This window comes from Crinia signifera, chromosome 4 (genome assembly GCF_055691185.1).
Source record: "Crinia signifera chromosome 4, ASM5569118v1, whole genome shotgun sequence".
Lineage (NCBI taxonomy): Eukaryota > Metazoa > Chordata > Amphibia > Anura > Myobatrachidae > Crinia > Crinia signifera.
In genome coordinates, this window is record NC_139220.1 from 333,265,509 (window position 1) to 333,283,718 (window position 18,210).

The 18,210-nt window shown below is 46.2% G+C and overlaps 1 protein-coding gene across 1 annotated transcript in view; it reads right to left on the reverse strand.

Annotated features, from left to right (window-relative positions):
* Nucleotides 1–253: 253 nt before the first annotated feature.
* LOC146076010 (uncharacterized) overlaps nt 254–18,210 on the reverse strand; it is a 36,143-nt gene continuing 18,186 nt past the window's right edge. The window contains exon 2 of the mRNA XM_083185772.1: nt 254–4,648. Coding sequence (XP_083041898.1) covers nt 2,778–4,478 — 1,701 coding nt within the window. The 5' untranslated portion in view covers nt 4,479–4,648 and the 3' untranslated portion in view covers nt 254–2,777. The remainder of the gene's footprint in view (nt 4,649–18,210) is intronic.

Here is an 18,210-nt window from a genome sequence, read left to right on the forward strand (position 1 = left end):
GAACTACAGGACACAATGTTATAAATCTGCCTGACTAGCGAATATTACATAATAAAAAGTGTCTGTCCAAAGGAATCCAATGAATTCCCAGCCTGAGTAACAACTTAAGCTGAGCGTGTCAATTCTGAGATTATTCATAAAAAAGTGAAGCACACACAGCACGTCCGCACGTGTCAAGTTTTTAAAACACACACATTTGTCTTTTTGTCTGTTAATTTGTGTTTTTAACAATTTTTTCGCCTGCTTTAATTAATCAATTAAAAGTTATGTTTTATGAATAAAATTCTTGTTGGTGCACCACACCAGGACAAATCTTCTTTCCCTTTCCTTGAAATCCATTATATTTGTCAGTGGTAGCACACCCCTACAATAATACATATCCCTAGAAGGTTTTTTAACCAAGAGATAAGGGGGCCTTATATACAGACCATATAATTGTAACCACCAATCTTGTGCGATTGCATCCAATCTGACTGAGGGCTAAGCCTGTAATCCAGGATTTATCATTGGAAAGATTGATGGGGTCTTATAGTTGTTTCATCGATCACTTCTTGTACTGGAGTGAGGTTTGTAGGCCCCAGCTGCTGTCATTATTGGTGTGTAACCCAGCTGTTGGGTAGTCTTTACAATTTAGGCCCCGGTCGTGGCCTTGGAGCAGGCCGTAGTGTGAGGAGAGGTCACCTGGGGTACCCTGCAGTGGTGGCAGGTTCAGTGTCAGCCAGAAAGGTCGACATGGGTCTAGGTCAACATGGGACAAGGTCAACATGGGTTTAAGTCAACAGGTAAAAAGGTGGTCAACGCAAGCATTAGGCCAACATGGGTAAGGACAATAGTGAAAAGGTTGACATGAGGGGGTTCAGTTTTTTCAGCCAAATGTCAACATTTTGGGTAGGTGTCACAGGTGGTACCAGTGACTGCTGTAGTGTATCCAGTTGGGATGACACTTCTTGAAGATACTTGATCACCCATTGCTGGGTGGCTTCTTGAGTTTCTATCCGGGCGGCAACATCTTGGAGAACTGTTGGTCCCACACTTGGGTCGTGAACCGAGTCCATCAGCCTTGAACAAACTGTCACTACCGGGGTTTTCTGTGTTCCGGGCTGTGAACGTGGTGAACAAGTGGAGGGCACTGGGAACTGGAAGGAGGGTGGATTGAGGTATGGAGTACTCATGCACTGGGACATCAGGAAGCAGCTGGACCAGAGAGTTAGCGAAGACCAGGAACAGGGGCGCGGAGTCTAACCCGTCAGCGGTATTCAACAGGGAGCCCCGCAAGGAGCTTTGGACTTAGCTGCATCTGATGAGCAGGTCACGGTCCCCTGCCCTGGTCCTCTGGCAGCAGCTGGCTGGTGCTGAGGATGTTGACAGGGAACTGAGGGATGTCTTGTAGGCCTGGGAGCTGGAGATACTTTGAGACGACCTGGGAGCCAGTAATAGCTTATAGACAGCCTGGGAGCCGGTAGGAGTGTCGACGGCTGGAGCTTTCGACAGCCACGACAGGGATGGTAAATGTCTCTGGTGTACTGTCCACAGTCAGGATACTGGTGATAACGATCCCTGAGGACTGTAGAAGTGCAATGTCGACTCAGGTGTTGACGGTACTGAAGACAGTCAGGACTTTGAGATGGTACAAGTCTCTGAAGGCTGCAGCAATGAGTAGTCTACCCAGGTGTAGATGGCACTGTTGATGGTCAGGACTTGTGATGGAAATAGTCACTGAAGTAAAGTAACAGGTTGGAATGGGAGCCAATATATAGTTCTAGCCTGGGAGCTAGCAAGAGACAGCTAGCCAGGGCCAGTGGCGACCTCTGCTGGGGATAGCTGGGCACTCAACTACTGGGATGTAATAAGCAGGAGAAATGGTAGATGGTGAATGCACCAGATGTTAAAGGTATATGGTTCTAGCCATTGTACATCTATATGCTTATTTCAATATCATGTCATATGAGCAACCATGTCATAACAGCAGCAGCAGCAGGACACTGAAGGTAGAATCGCTGGGAGCACTAGATAGACTGGAGCCTGAGAATCTCTGTCTCTAGGGCAAACACACAGGGAGCAGAAGGAACAATTGTTCAAAGCAAGGAGGCTGGGCTAGAACTCTGGCTTATATCCCCCTTACTTATCTCTGATTGGCTGCAAGCCGCACCAGCAATCAGAACCAGGAAGTAGCTGGAACTACCTGGATTCTGACACAGATAACAGGGTCAGGGTTCAGGCCAGCAGACAGCGCAATTGGCCCCTACTGACAGCTGACCAGAGGTGTCAAGGTTGTGCCCATGACACCTGCGCAGCATAAGCCTGGCATGGACAGGCACAGGATGCAGTGCAAAGGCCCGGGGGGCACAAGGGACACTGGGGAAATTGCACCATGAGCTGCAGCCTAAAGTGACACAAGCAATAGGACTGTGATGCAGCACGGACCCGCGCAAAGGCAAGGGGCACATGTGCAAACGGGACTGCGCACCGTGATTTGTGACACAAGGCCCCCACAAGCCACCAAGTCCCATAACAGCTGCATTCCCTGTACCCTGTATAGTTAGTGTCCAGCCATGTCTGTATGCCCCTTCCTGGCAAGCTAATCCCCATATGGTGCTCTGTCTGTCCTCCTAGTCACCTGTCCGACCATACCCCCTTATGGTGTTCTGTCCATACATTTAACTGTGTATACCACCCCAATCTGTTTATACCTCTATATGATGCTTTGTCTGTCTATACCCCATATAGTGCTGTTTGTCCATCTGTCTATCAATACCGCCAACACAGCATTTTTAGTTTTATCTTGTATGATTCCTCTGATGTTGGACAAGCTGTGACTCCTGGGAAAAACATTTGCTGCATTGAGAACATGTATATGGCTTCTCTTCTGTGTGACTCCTCTGATGTAGGACAAGATGTGACTCCTGGGAAAAACATTTGCTGCATTCAGAACATTTATATGGCTTCTCTTCTGTGTGACTACTCTGATGTTGGAGAAGATTTGACTCCTGGGAAAAACATTTGCTGCATTCAGAACATGTATATGGCTTCTCTTCTGTGTGACTCCTCTGATGTAGGACAAGAAGTGACTTCCGGGAAAAACATTTGCTGCATTCAGAACATTTATATGGCTTCTCTCTAGTGTGACTCCTCTGATGTTGGACAAGATAAGACTTCCGGGAAAAACATTTGCTGCATTCAGAACATGTATGCGGTTTCTCTCCTGTGTGATTCCTCTGATGTCTGAGAAGCTCTGATTTACATGAATAGCCTTTGTCACACTCAGAGCACACATGTGGTTTCTCTCCTGTGTGAATCCTCTGATGTAGGACAAGATCTGGCTTCCGGGAAAAAGCTCTGCTGCATTCAGAACATTTATATGGCCTCTCTCCTGTGTGACTCCTCTGATGAAGGACAAGATGTAACTTCCGGGAAAAGCATTTGCTGCATTCAGAACATGTATGCGGTTTCTCTCCTGTGTGAGTCCTCTGATGTCTGAGAAGCTGTGATTTACATGTAAAGCCTTTGTCACACTCAGAGCACACATGTGGTTTCTCTCCTGTGTGAATCCTCTGATGTAAGACCAAACGTGACCTCTGGGAAAAACATCTACTGCATTCAGAACATGAATATGGCTTCTCTCCTGTGTGACTCTTCTGATGTAGGACAAAATTTGACCTATGGGAAAAACTTTTGCTGCATTCAGAACATTTATATGGTCTCTCCCCTGTGTGACTCCTCTGATGTTGGACAAGTTGTGACTTCATGGAAAAACATTTGCTGCATTCCAAACATTTATATGGCTTCTGCCCTGTGTGAATCCTCTCATGTTGGACAAGAGCTGACTTCTGAGAAAAACATTTGCTGCATTCAGAACATGTAAATGGCTTCTCTCCTGTGTGACTCCTCTGATGTGTCAGAAGCTGTGATTTACATGGAAAGCCTTTGTCACACTCAGAGCACACATGTGGATTCTCTCCTGTGTGACTCCACTGATGCATGATAAGACGTGATTTATGTGTAAAGCCTTTGTCACACTCAGAGCACACATGTAGATTCTCTCCTGTGTGACTCCTCTGATGCCTGAGAAGCTGTGATTTATATGTAAAGCATTTGTCACACTCAGAGCACACATGCGGTTTCTTTTCTATGTGACTCCTCTGATGTCTGAGAAGCCGTGATTTATGTATAAAGCCTTTGTCACACTCAGAGCACACATGTGGTCTCTCTCCTGTGTGACTCCTCTGATGTGTGAGAAGATTTGATTTAAAACTAAAGCTTTTGTCACACTCAGAGCACATATGTGGCTTCTCTCCTGTGTGACTCCACTGATGTCTGAGAAGCTGTGATTTATATGTAAAGCCTTTGTCACACTCAGAGCACACATGTAGATTCTCTCCGGTGTGACTCCTCTGATGTATGAGAAGCTGTGTTTTATATGTAAAGCCTTTGTCACACTCAGAGCACACATGTGGTTTCTCTTCTGTGAGACTCATCATGTATGAGGGGAGAACAAATTAGTTGCTGAAGGTTTCTTCTATCCAGAAAATAAAATAGTGTTTGTTCCTCCTCCTGAGGTGTAAGGAGATATGATGTATTTAGTTGGCTTGAGCGACGAACAATTTCCCTTTCCACGTCCTCTTAATTTGAATCCTGCTCCTTATAGGTCCTGTAAGAAAGTTAATATATAAAAGCATATTGGTTACCAGGATAACGCTACTTATATTGTATAAGACGTATATTTATACACAATAGCAAATGTCACAGACACTGACTATGATGTTACATTTGTGTACAGATGTGACCACATACATCCAACCTCCTTGTGTGTTAAACAGTCCTTCTAGTTGCTCCATTCCATAGTGGGACTGTAGCACTGAGCGTCTCTTCCATTAAAATGCATCTTATTCGCAGAGCGATGTGACAAGGACGCACAAGCAGCTTCTGCTAATTAAAATATGTGCAATCCCTGCATTGTGTCTACATAAGAAATGCTACTTTAGTGTTTTCCAGTTTTTCATATGCAGATACAGCAGTCGTCGCACACAGTAAATAGGAATGCAACATATTTTAATAAGCAGAAGCTGCTTGTGTGTCCTATCGCATCACTTTGTGAATAATACGCATAACAGAAAAGTCACATGATCAGACGCTTGGCGGTACCCAGTCATAGTGCGCTCACATGTTATGTGTAACCCGACTTGTGGTGAGTGGGGGATAGATGCATGTGGACACATCTCTGTATTCCCAAATTGCTGGGACTCTATTTGCAGTCACACGTGCAGCACAAAGACCTCTACCCAACTACAGTATACACGGTATATTAATGTGTCTATCATTGTTGTATAATGTTTTTCCTCTGACCTCAGATGTGCAGAATGTACAATACTGACCACACATGGGTAACACATGCTAGTGATCCTGTCCTGCTATGGTCAGCTGATGCAGCAGGATGTCACCACACTCTCTCCGGGCACACAATGGAGATGGGGACAAAGTGATCATCTCACAGTCACTCAGCTCAGTGTGATGTGTGCAGAGGAATCAGGGATCACACATTTCTATGTTAGATATCTGGGGAGGTTTGGTGCTTGGGAATCAGATATAAAAAAAATAGGATTTTTAATTACCTACCGGTAAATCCTTTTCTCGTAGTCCATATGGGATACTGGGATCTCAATACCATTGGGATTGAGGGGTCTTCGCAGAAGACGGGCACATATAACTCTCTTCAGAGTGGGTGTACTGGCTCCTTCCCTGCACATCCCCACCCACAAGCCAGTTAAGTAAAACTGTGCCCAAAGGAGGATGAATGTATGTGAGAAAAGGATATGTGTATACAAGCTATGTGGTGAAAATATGCTAGAGGGAAGCAAAGAAAGACTTGCGCTTGAATGAGAGGGTACAAGGAGGAGAGGGATAAAAATACAGTGTGGAAAAAATTGATGAAATAAAAGATCAAAATTTATTTATATTTATCTTTTATTTATTTGAAAAAATATATATATTACAATTTTTAATCAATTATTGCATCTATTTTTTCCACACTGTATTTTCATCCCTCTCCTCCTTGTACCCTCTCATTCAAGCGCCAGTCTTTCTTTGCTTCCCTCTAGCATATTTTCAAAATACAATTAACCTTAAGACTTTGGCAGCTCACACAAGCGCAAATACCGTTTTTCTTTTTAGGATCTTTTCCTAAAAAAATCCCCTCTATGATATGTGATGAGATTCATACCAGCACAACAAAACAAACACAATTACAGTTAACAGAACTTAACTTATTGAAACATAATAAACAAAGTCACTCAAGTGACAACATAGGCAACAACGTCACAACTATAATCGTGACTAGTGTTCATTGTAGCACCCGCTATCTTTGAAAACCCATGCAGTTCCTGTTCCCTGCCTGGGGTGTTGCTGTCTGCTGTGGTGTTTCTAGCACAGGTCTGGTTTGCATATCCGTGCAGATTTACAGACCACACTGTGCTAGAAGCACTGCAGCAGACAGCGATACCCCAGGCAGGGAAGAGGAACTGCATGGTTTTTCAAAGATAGCAGGTGCTAGAATGAACACTAAGTGACATCCAGATGCAGAAGAACTCCGCACTGAGGCGGAGGCGCCCAGTATCCCATATGGACTATGAGAAAAGGGTTTGCCGGTTGGTAAATAAAATCCTATTTTCTCTATCATCCATATGAGATACTGGGGTCTCAATACGATGGGGATGTCCCAAAGCTTCCAGAACAGGCAGAGACTGCTGCAACCCCGCTTGCCCAAACTGGTTATCATGTCTGGCCAGAGCGTAAAACTTGTGAAATTTTACAAAGGTATGTTGACTTGACCACGTAGTAGCTCTGCAGAGCTGCAAGGCCAAAACCCCCATGGACAGCCACCCAGGATGATCACACCGTCCTCGTAGAATGAGCCTTTATCGAGGTTGGTATAAGCAATTTTGCTGCCCCATAAGCCTGTTGTATAGTAGAACAAATCCAACCATCAATCGTCTGCTTTGAAGCAGGACAATCCTTTTGTGCATCATATAACAAAAAAAAACATTCTTTCTTATGAACTCGAGCAGATTATATACGCCTTAAGCATTCGTACTACATCCAAGGATTCAGGAATTCCAGGATGAGTGGCACCAGAAGCAACCATAATGGGTTGGTTAAAATGGAATACAGAAACCAGCTTCGACAGGAACTGCGGACGCATCCCAAGCTCCGCCCTATCTTCATGAAAGAAAAGATGTAGGTTCTTGCATGAGAAGGTTTCCAATTCCGATATACGTCGAGCCGTAGACAGTGGCAAAAAAACACCATCTTTCACGTGAGGTACAGTACTTAATTTCTGACATTTCCAAAGGTGGGAGGGGGGTGAAGTACAGTACGGTGGTATACGTGGGCAGTGAGGTGCCTCCGCGGCTTAGAGCGATTCCAACGGAACCCCCTTACAATCTCATAGGTTTTCTGAACCTATGTCCTCTCTGTCACGCTAACAATGATATGTCTGGTGAATGTCAAATGGTGTCCCAACAAAGTCCTGCTAGCTGCATACCGCTTCGCAGTATGCAACTCACGGTTCGATGAGGGAAGCGGCTTGTCAGTGGTGGGGTTGACTTGCTCTCTGCAACGGCTCCCCGGAGCTTGCTGCGTCTTCTTCCATCCGTGTGTCTTTGCTCCTGCGGCACTTCCGGATCTCGTGAGATCGCGGGTGCCGCTGTCAGTCAGCGCTTATTGTCCGCACTGTGGGATTCTCCGTTCTGTTGGAGGAGCAGTAATTTAAATGTTCACGATTGTGTGCGGTGTGGGTTTCTTGTGGTATCGACACGTTTCAGCTTATCCAGCCTTCTTCAAGGTTACTGTTCATCTCTGCTGGATGTTCATTTAAGTGGTAGCGGTTTCTTTGATCGGTTCGCCCTGCTCGTGTCTGATTGGTCCTTGGGGTGACTGGGAGGTTACAATGGGAGTGTGTATCACTGTTGATTTTGATATGGTAAATAGTGTGGGCATGTTGGTTAAATGCCAGCGTAATGCTAAGTGGGATCCTGTCAAATGATGGCAGTATCAGATATGGTTTGTAATAGAAAATGAAATGGAAAGTATAAAGTTTAATAAACTTCGGTAAATGTAATGGCGATAATACTAGTGGTTTTTATTTGGGAGAGAGATAAAGTAGGTAATAGGATACTCTTAATGTGTAACTGGACATGCAGAATATTGTTGTGCTTGTGCAAAGATGGCTAGAAAATGGTAGGTAAGAGGATAAAGAAGATTAGGTTCATAGATAAGATTCCCACCCAGTGGGGACCCCAATTACAGTAGGTGGAACAGAAACACCATTTATTACCGCCCATAGGGTATTAGACTCCATCCCCAATTCCCCATCATACCAGGTTTCGGTACACACTGACATTTTCATTAACCCAATTGCATTAAAAATAAATTAGTTTTTAAACATCTATCTTTGTCCTCTCTCCATTTCCTACACACCGATACCATTCATTCTCCGCATTCAGCGCAAGCAGGACAGCGCTTTCTCCCCCCAATCTATACTACTTTAGCCAAAAGGGACTGGGACACCCTTGAGAGAGCAGCACCCGCGAATAGTAGAACATTTACAAGGTGAGTGCAGTGTGTAATTACCTATCACAATTTACCTTTAGATAGGGGTTCAAGGATTTCAGATTCAGGATTGGACTTTCACCAACCTGCACCATGGGCATGTCACCAAACAAAGTCCAACAATAAATTGTTGGACTGAGCTCTTTACATGGTTGGTTCCATAGGGCAGTATTCAATGATGATTTTCGGCATGTGCAGCGAATCCTGTTTAGGATTCAGTGGGCTGGAGCCTTCGCTGCCAGCCCTCGCTGTCACCGTATTCAATGCCGCAGGGGCTTGCTGGCCCTGATGGCGATTCTTAACCTCTGCGGCGAACGCCACAGGGAGATGGGGGACGATGGCAGGCAGGGAGATGGAAGTCTCCCTGCCTGCCCCAGAATGTATGTGGGGAGAGGAGGGCTCCCCGGGACCCAGGCAGCACAAGCGTCCCCCCCCCCCCCCCCCCCCAGGAGAGCTAGCAGGGGACGAAGGTAGGAAGCTGCTTGCATTGCTCCCGATCGTGCATATGTAATGGGAGCAGTGAATATATGAATATCTAATGAGCGTGTCTTGGCTCTCGGCCACCTGCTGGCTGTTGTGTGTAAAAAAATAATAATTAAATATATATTCATGTGCAGTGAGCACATGAATAAAAATAGCATGCCCCTTCAGATAATAAAATTCCTGATTTTTTTACACCAAATTTTTTTAAAACAACTTTATTTTAAAAGTTCACATTCCACTTCAGCATAAGAAGATGGCGATTGCTACACGGTGACACATGACGAAAATCAGTTATAAAGCAATTCGCCATCTGATCATTGAATACACTCACGGCGAATCACATTCAAAAACCCATTGAAAAACCTCTGCGAATTGCGGAGACTATTAGACGGTGAATTGTCCGTCATTCACTGTTCGCCATGGCGAATATTGCACGTTGAATAGGGTGATTCACTTTTTCAGTAAAAAGATTCACCTTAGAGCAGGGGTCGGGAACCAATGGCTCGCGAGCCAGGTGTGGCTCTTTTGATGATTGCATATGGCTCGCAGACTGCCTGATTTTTTATCCCCTTTCTATGAGGATACGCGGCTGACATCGGGGGAATGGATTGAGCCGTCAGCGCGGCGGCGGGGGGGGGGGGGGGATGTGGGTGGAAGAGCTGATACGCCGCAGTGTGTACTGTAGGCTCTTCCAGCTACATCCCACACCCGCCGTGCTGACAGGCTGCCCGCCGCGCTGATAGGCTCCCCACCTCTGCTGACACGTGGGGAATCACTGCGCGCCACACGGGTGCTGGAGGCTTTTGGACACTGACGGTGAGTGTAACTTACAGCAGTAAGTTTGTGCTGGGGCATTCTGTGCACTTCTATTATACTGCTGGGGGCATTATGTGTGGTATACTGCTGGGGGCATTATGTGTGGTATACTGCTGGGGGCATTATGTGTGGTATACTGCTGGGGGCATCATGTGTGTTATACTGCTGGGGGCATTATGTGTGGTATATTGCTGGGGGCATTCTGTGCACTTCTATTATACTGCTGGGGGCATTATGTGTGTGTTATACTGCTGGGGGCATTATCTGTGGTATACTGCTGGGGGCATTATGTGTGTGTTATACTGCTGGGGGCATTATGTGGGGTATACTGCTGGAGGCATTATGTGTGTTATACTGCTGGGGGCATTATGTGTGTTATACTGCTGGGGGCATTATGTGTGTTATACTGCTGGGGGCATTATCTGTGTTCCTGCTGGGGGCATTATGTGTGGTATACTGCTGGGGGCATTATGTGGGGTATACTGCTGGAGGCATCATGTGTGTTATACTGCTGGGGGCATTATGTGTGGTATACTGCTGGGGGCATTATGTGTGGTATACTGCTGGGGGCATTATGTGGGGTATACTGCTGGGGGCATTATGTGTGTTATACTGCTCGCATTAATGGTGAGTATTATAACAACATTATTTAAAAGAATAAATTCAGAGGCGTTTTATACTGACATTTAGTTGAATTCACTTTTAAAATATATTATATGGCTCTCACTGAAATAAATTTCCAAATATTTTGCTTTCATGGCTCTCTTAGTCAAAAAGGTTCCTGACCCCTGCCTTAGAGCATGAAAATAGCACACATTCGCCGTAGAACATGGTGAATCAGCCTCATTGAATACTGCCCTTAGTGGGAGCAGCTGCTTGTGGGGTTAGTCAAGATTCCCATATGTAAAAACAAGGAAAAGAAGGTGTACGTGGTGCCCTTATGATAAAAACAAGGGAATTAAGGATATTAATACATTTAATATAATTAATTTTACATATATAATTCATAAAACAAAGTAAGACATGGGACCCCTGAGGGGGATAAACCTGCACTGGACAAAATTTGGCTGCCAAAATGATGGAGTCCAAGAGCCGCTGAAGGATGAACGTCCAGGTGAAGCGGAAGTAAAAGGCACACTGTGGCGCGCTCTAGTTTATATCTGGAGGTTTGATGGTTGTTAGAACTTTTTAGAGAATCCAAGGACCACTGGGTGCCGGACGGCTCCCCGACAGTCATTACTCCGACGTCGGAATCCCGACTGCTCCCTCGTGGGGGTCCACGACCCCCATAGAGGGAGAATAAAATAGGTGGCGAGCGCAGCGAACCCGCAAGGGGCTTCATCGCGCTCCCCCCCCCCCCGCTGTGCAGTCGGGATTCCGACGTCTGAGTAATGACTGTCGGAATCCCGACTGTCAGTGATATATACCACACCCGGACCACTGGCTGTGAGGTGCAGGAACCCGGCAGTGTGGTTGGGGAGGCAGATCACCTCAGGCATAGGATGTGCAGGGAAAATCTACGCCTGATGCACGGAGCCATTTCTTTTCCATGTCACCCAACAACCTTCCTGTATATGGGAAGCCCAAGTGTAAATGGACTTAGTCATCCAACAACTGGCTAGAACAGGACATTGAGAAGCCCCACTGGCGTTGTACATGGACTCGTGTCTTCTCAAGCTTTTAATCTGCCCCATCTTTAAGCGTGGATGCCCCAGGGACTGGCAGCACCACTTTTTAGACAGACGCGAGACAGAGGCATCTACCACAGGAGGCCCCTCCCACACCTTTCTCCTGGAGGGATCAAAGGGAAACGTAGACAAAGCGTTTAAACACTTGAAAACAATTTTTTCCCCTTTAAAAGCCAAAGACTCAAGGGATTTCTTTGATTCACTGTCTGAATCCCAGGCCTTAAGCCAGAGGGCTCACCTTGCAGACACCATCTTTGCGCCTTCTTCCCCAGCCTCAGTGATGTACTCTGCTGCACATCTGAGCCTTTCTGCTAAGAGAAAAGCCTTGGAATCAGGCCGCAGCTGATCTCCTAAAGCCTCAGCCCACTTAATCATAGCTTTGGCTAACCAAGCTGATACAATAATGGGGCGGAGTGTATAGCCCACTCCTTCAAAACTAGTTTAAGGTATCCTTCCACTTTTTTGTTTACTGGGTCCATGAAGGCTGCTCCAGCCTGGACCGGTAAGGCCATGGCTTTTGATAATCTAGCCACAGGAGCGTCTACCAACGGGACTTTCTCCCACAACTTCACATGCTCCTCAGGCATGGGGTACATATTTCCAAACCTCTTTGTCACTTTTTTATCTGGAACTTTCAAAGCCTCCCCCAACAAGGAGACCATACCTTCATCCAAAGGGAATGTAACAGAATCTCTATGCATCCTTTTGAATACACAATGAGCCTGTACCTTGTCCTCCTCAGACAAGTCTAATGCCTGTTTAATGGCCAGGATTAAATCCCCAATGCCCGGGACAAAAGCATCAGCCTCTTCCCTTTGCTCCCAACGTAAATCATCTGCACACCCACCATCATCATCAGAATCCAAAAGATAACAGAGGAGGTGTAGCTGAAGGCCGCCTGGAGGAAGGACTTTCAGGGGGTTTTGCAAACTTTTCCATAAGAGAATTCAGCCTATGAATCCCCTGTGCAGTGTCCTGAATAACCTGCAATAACATGGGGTCCCCTTGCGAAGGAGCAATGGATCCCATAGAAGTGTGAGAGGAGGAACTAGGGCCAGGAGACTTTATTAAGTTATCCTTTTGCCTATTAAGGGCCTCAACCAAGGCATTCATAGACCTCCCCAATGCAGCAGCCCATGCAGGTTCTTGTTGCTCAGACCTCAGGGCTTGCGCACTAGTGTTCATTCTAGCACCCGCCATATTTGAAAACCCATGCAGTTCCTCTTCCCTGCCTGGGGTGTCGCTGTCTGCTGTAGTGCTTCTAGCACAATGTGGTCTGTATATGAGCACCGATATGCAAACCAGATGTGCACTAGAACCACCACAGCAGACAGCGACACCCCAGGCAGGGAAGAGGAACTGCATGGGTTTTCAAACATGGCGGGTGCTAGAATGAACACTACGCACTACTGGGCACAGTTGCACAAGCAGGGCAAAGGTCCCCTTGATCCATCTGTTCACATGTTAATTTAACCCCGCAAATCTGCAGTCCAATAACATGCCCCGCACTCCCCCCCCCCCACAGCAGCATCATCATCACACGCGTCAGTCATAATTAACCCACGGTGCACAATGTCAGGCAAAGCACAGAGCAATGTAAACAGTGCACTTATCTGTCAGTGACCTCAGTGTCAGCGGGGATAGCGCTTTTCAGGAGAAACTGCACCCTCTGTACTTTGAAGAAAAACATCCAGTCTTCAGCTCCGCAGTATGGAGAGAAATGGCACCAGTACACAGAGTAGGAAGAGACCAAGTCTCTGCTTCAGCGGGGTAGGGTAGCCAGATTGGCGCCCTTCCCCCTCTTTAGGTGTTTCTCCTCACCTCCAGTGCCTCCCCTTCTCTATGGGATCACTTGGAGTCGTCCAGCTGCGCTGAACACTTGTAGTAGACTTCACCTCCCTAGTGGGATTTCCGTCTATAAGCCCTTCCAAGATGGCGCCCGCCATCATGGGAGGTCCTTCCCCCATGATCCCCTTCTAAGCAAGGAGCCGGTTCCAGACGCTCCCAGGGCCCAGGCAAACCTCAGCAGAGCAGAGGTTAAGTGCTGTACAGTGGGCGCAGACACCCCTGCACACAGAGCGTTGACAGGACACGCTTCTGTCAGCCTCTGCTGCACTCTCAGTGTGTAGCGCTTCTATCAGAAGCAGCACACTGGTGAAAAACCTGCACTAAACATTAAGTTAATAAAATAAAAAAAAACTAGCTATTCTAGTAAAAAATCCCCCCCCCCCCCCAAAAAAAAAAATGGCAGCCAATCAGCATAGCACCCAGTCCTGTGGGCACCTAAAACGAACTGAGGCATGATGGGATGCTGAAGGGAGGAGCCTGCGTCCAGAGGAAAGCTTTCAGCATAGATGCCTTGGCTCCTGCGGACCCTCCTACATCCCAAGGTTAGCTGTGTCACCGGGATGGACGAAAGAGAAAACTATGTGAAGTAACTATACCCCTGTAGATGATTGTGTGAAATGCTTAACAAGCGCGTGGGGTGAGGAATTAGAAAAACCAGGGGGCCAGTACACCCTAAACCTGAGCCCCCAGATTTAGTAGCTGGTAAACAAGGCTATATAAATACAACTGTATGGGTAACAGGGTTAAAAACACACAGAAAGTGTCATTAGGCGCTTTTCCTCAGCTGTCTCTGCTGTTATGAGAACCCATCAATGACCACACGCTCAGGAGTGCCTTGTGGTGCAGCACTGGCGAAACCAGAACACGCACACCGATGAAGCCCCACCCCCTGTAATGGCGCTGGGGCTTTCATTATTATTTATACTGGCATTTTTTGCAAAGTAACATGCACTGGTGGCCCAGTGGTGCTACAAAAACATCCAGTCTGAGTGGGAGGCTGCATGGTCTCCATGCAGAGACACCTCCATCGCCGCCATTGTGCCACAAAATTAACAGGGGTACCCCACAAAGGGGTCCCCGGTATCAATATCCATATAAGATAAAATTGATAGATAATATACACACTATGCTTTTGATAGTCAACCTCTACTGTTTCAAGTTGACTATAAAAAGCATAGTGTATATAAGTGGCTTTCTGGCAATAGTGGAGGTGCAAGGAGATTCCAGACACATAGACCTGACAGACGATATGTGAATAGAGGTGAAGACTTTTATAGATCTTCCTCAGGATCCGATACTAACGATAGTTTACCTCCTACTGGTGCTTCTACATCCTCTTTTTTAGATCCAGGCCTGGGTCTGAACAGGGCTGGTCCAGACCTAAGGTTAAAAGACCACACCCAAGAAGGGGGCAAAAGGGGAAGAGGAAGGCCGAGAGGCAGGAGGGGCAGGAATGGATATTCAATTTATCTAGTCCGACCAATAGATTTGACTCTTTTCAGTGGTCGGTGGACCACTATAAAATTGGTCGGAAGCTTAGATTAAAAGAGTACTCTAAGGATAAAGAGACCAAAATGACATCACAACCTGAGACACGTATCCCCTTCAAGAACCCAAGCCATTTTGACCGACAGTCAAATAATGCTAACCTGAAAACTTTTTTGAGAATAACTAACCGAGATTGTTTTAAAGACAGTAAAATAGGCAATCAAATTGATAATCTAACAAGAGGTGAAAGGCTAGCTTTAAAAACTTTACAGAAGGACACAAGTATTGTCATACGAAATGCCGATAAAGGCGGGGCTGTAGTCCTGCAGGACTTTGCTGCATATGACACAGAGATAATGAGACAGCTATCAGATAAGACCTATCTAAAAATTGACACGGATTAAAAATAAGGCTGATTCTCTGATTGGGTGATCCAACCCTGTGTAACTGCTAAACCAGTCTGCCCGGTGGTTTATACATTACCCAAAATACATAAATCATTGGTAAAGCCACCGGGCAGACCAATTATTTCAGCAAGAGGATCCATCTTGCAACCGATAGCTAAATATATTGATTTCTTTATGCAGCCATTTGTGCAAAAAACACAGACTTTCTTGAAGGATACAGGCCAATTCATAGGTGAACTCTTTAAGCCTTATTCCCGATGATTGTATAGTGGCAACGATGGATGTTTTCTCTCTCTACACCGTGATACCCCACAAGGAGGGGTTTCGGCAGTGGAGAGAGCTTTCCTACAGGGTCCCTATGATGGCCCACCGATAGAGTTCATGTTGTCATTGTTGACTTTGGTTCTGGAAATGAATCATTTTATGTATCTGGGGGAATACTATATGCAGATTGCTGGCACCGCTATGGGGTCTAATTTGGGATTCAGTATTGAATCCCGGCTGTCGGGATCCCGGCGTTCAGAATCCCGACAGCCGAAATGCCGACAAGGGGGGGACGTGGATCGCCCCCCCCCCTTGCGGGCTCGCTGCGCTCGCCACGCAGCGGGCCCGCTGCGCTCGCCATGCAGCGGGCCCGGTGCCTCGCTACGCTCGGCACACTAATTTATTCTTCCTCCAGGGGTGTCGTGGACACCCCAGGAGGGAGAAAGTGTCGGCATTTCGGCGGTCGGGATTCCGGCGTCGGGATTCTGAACGCCGGGATCCCGACCGCCGGGATCTTAACTGCATCCCCTAATTTGGCCCCGGCGTATGCCAATACATTTATGAACTGGTATGAGCAACAACATATCCTGTGACAGTTTTCTGCTAATATAGTATTCCTCCGGAGATTTATTGATGACATTTTTGTGTTGTGGAGGGGGAGTATTGAATCTTTCCATGGCATGGTTGACACTCTAAATTCTTTGGACTCACCCATCCGCTTTACAGCAACTGCGGATGCACATACAGTAAACTTTCTCGATTTGACATTGTTGCTTAACGGACGTAAAGTGGACTACACACTATATCCAACTGACCGCAAAATGTTGTTGTGGGCGAGTAGCCACCACCCTCAACATCTAAAATCAAGCTTGCCGATTTCCCAGCTGGTGCGTGTACTACGTAACAACTCTAATAAGGCACTGGCGGAAGTGCAGCTTAAAGAATGCCAGGACAGATTTATAGAAAGGGGTTACGACAAAAATACCTTGCAGAGTTGCCTCACCAGAGCAAAAAAGATTGTGTTTCAGGATGGAATAAGAAAGAAACCCATGGACCCTGGTCGGGTTATCCTCAACATACAATGTGACACTAATCTGAATAGCACCCAGAAGACCATCAAGAAAAATTGGGGGCTGGTTGCAGCTTTCAATAGAGTCAGCAGTCGGCTGCCCTTATTAAGCATTAACAGAGGGCACAATCTAAAGGATTTACTCCTACGGGCTGATGCTTCGCCAGAGAGGAACCGGAGCTCGAACCGGTTGACCCAATCAAAGGGTTGTTATCGCTGCCTTGGGTGTACAGCCTGCAGAGCAATGATTACTGGAAAGCACTTCTGTCACCCACAAAGTGGGAAGAAAATTTTCCTAAGGCACAGGTTGACCTGCCCATTGGACCATATCATCTTGGTATGTCCCTGTGGACTCTTATGTCGGAAAGACAATTCGGACATACCGAGAAAGAATGACCCAACATAGGTCTTATATCCGACTTGCCTATGAGACGGGCTCTTCCGACAAGCCCGTGGCAATTCATTTCCTGAAGTGCGCACATCAAATATCTGCACTCAGAGGGATGATCATCGACTGGATACATAGGGGATACAGTAGGGGAGGTGACAGAGGTCTGATTCTACTGAAAACAGAGGCCAGGTGGATACATACACTGGAGACAGTTTCACCTAAGGGCCTCAATGAGGTGAATCATCTGCATATGTTCCTCTAATGATCATCAAAGGGGAAATAAAACGGAACTGACTATATACTGTATATGGATGTTTTTTGGTATCCGAGAAATCATAATTATTTACCCTTGTGATTTTTTTGCACACTGGCTGGATATGACAAAAGGTTCCAGCTTGGCAACATTTGCACAAAAGCTTTTTTTGCACATAAGGCGTTTTTTGCACATTTGATAATATATCGACACAGTCATGTGGACACAGAGAAAAAGATAAAATTATAAAAAACTATGCTACAAATTATATATTTTTATGTGGTAGTAAAATTAAGAGCTACTGGTGGTAGTGGGCAGGTGACCTATATATTCTTTTTTATTATATTGATTATGCTTATCAAATTTGTGTGTCTGTAGTATTGCTAATGGTTTTGGATATGTTTAATATGGTGGCGTCAGGATGTGTGTACCCTTTGTTCTGCTACCTCCGCCCTGAAGCACGATAGTGATGAATTTGCTATAGACCCAAAGTATGGATCAGTGGAACGCGGAAGCGCTGGTTGTACTTCCCTGTTTGCGTTCCAGTGGTCAGGTGATTTCCTGATCACATAGCTGAGTGCGGCGCTGTGTGCAAATGCCGTAGCTCAGTATGGACCGGAAGCAGCGGCTTGTGTGACTGTTTCCGCCGGGGTGCGTTCCAGCTGGGGTGGAACGCACAGCGATATTTGAACCATATCTATGTCCCGCTGATGGAGTGAATGAGCGGCATGGAGGTAACTTGTACATGTCTTATTGGGGGTGTTTACTGCTGTAGACTAGATTAAGTAGATGTGGCTAGTGTAATGCTAATAACTGTTAATAACTCTTCATTGCCATTTCCGGTATTTGTCTGTGCTAAGGGGCGGAGTAATGGGATACAGGGTATAAAATCCTGCAGG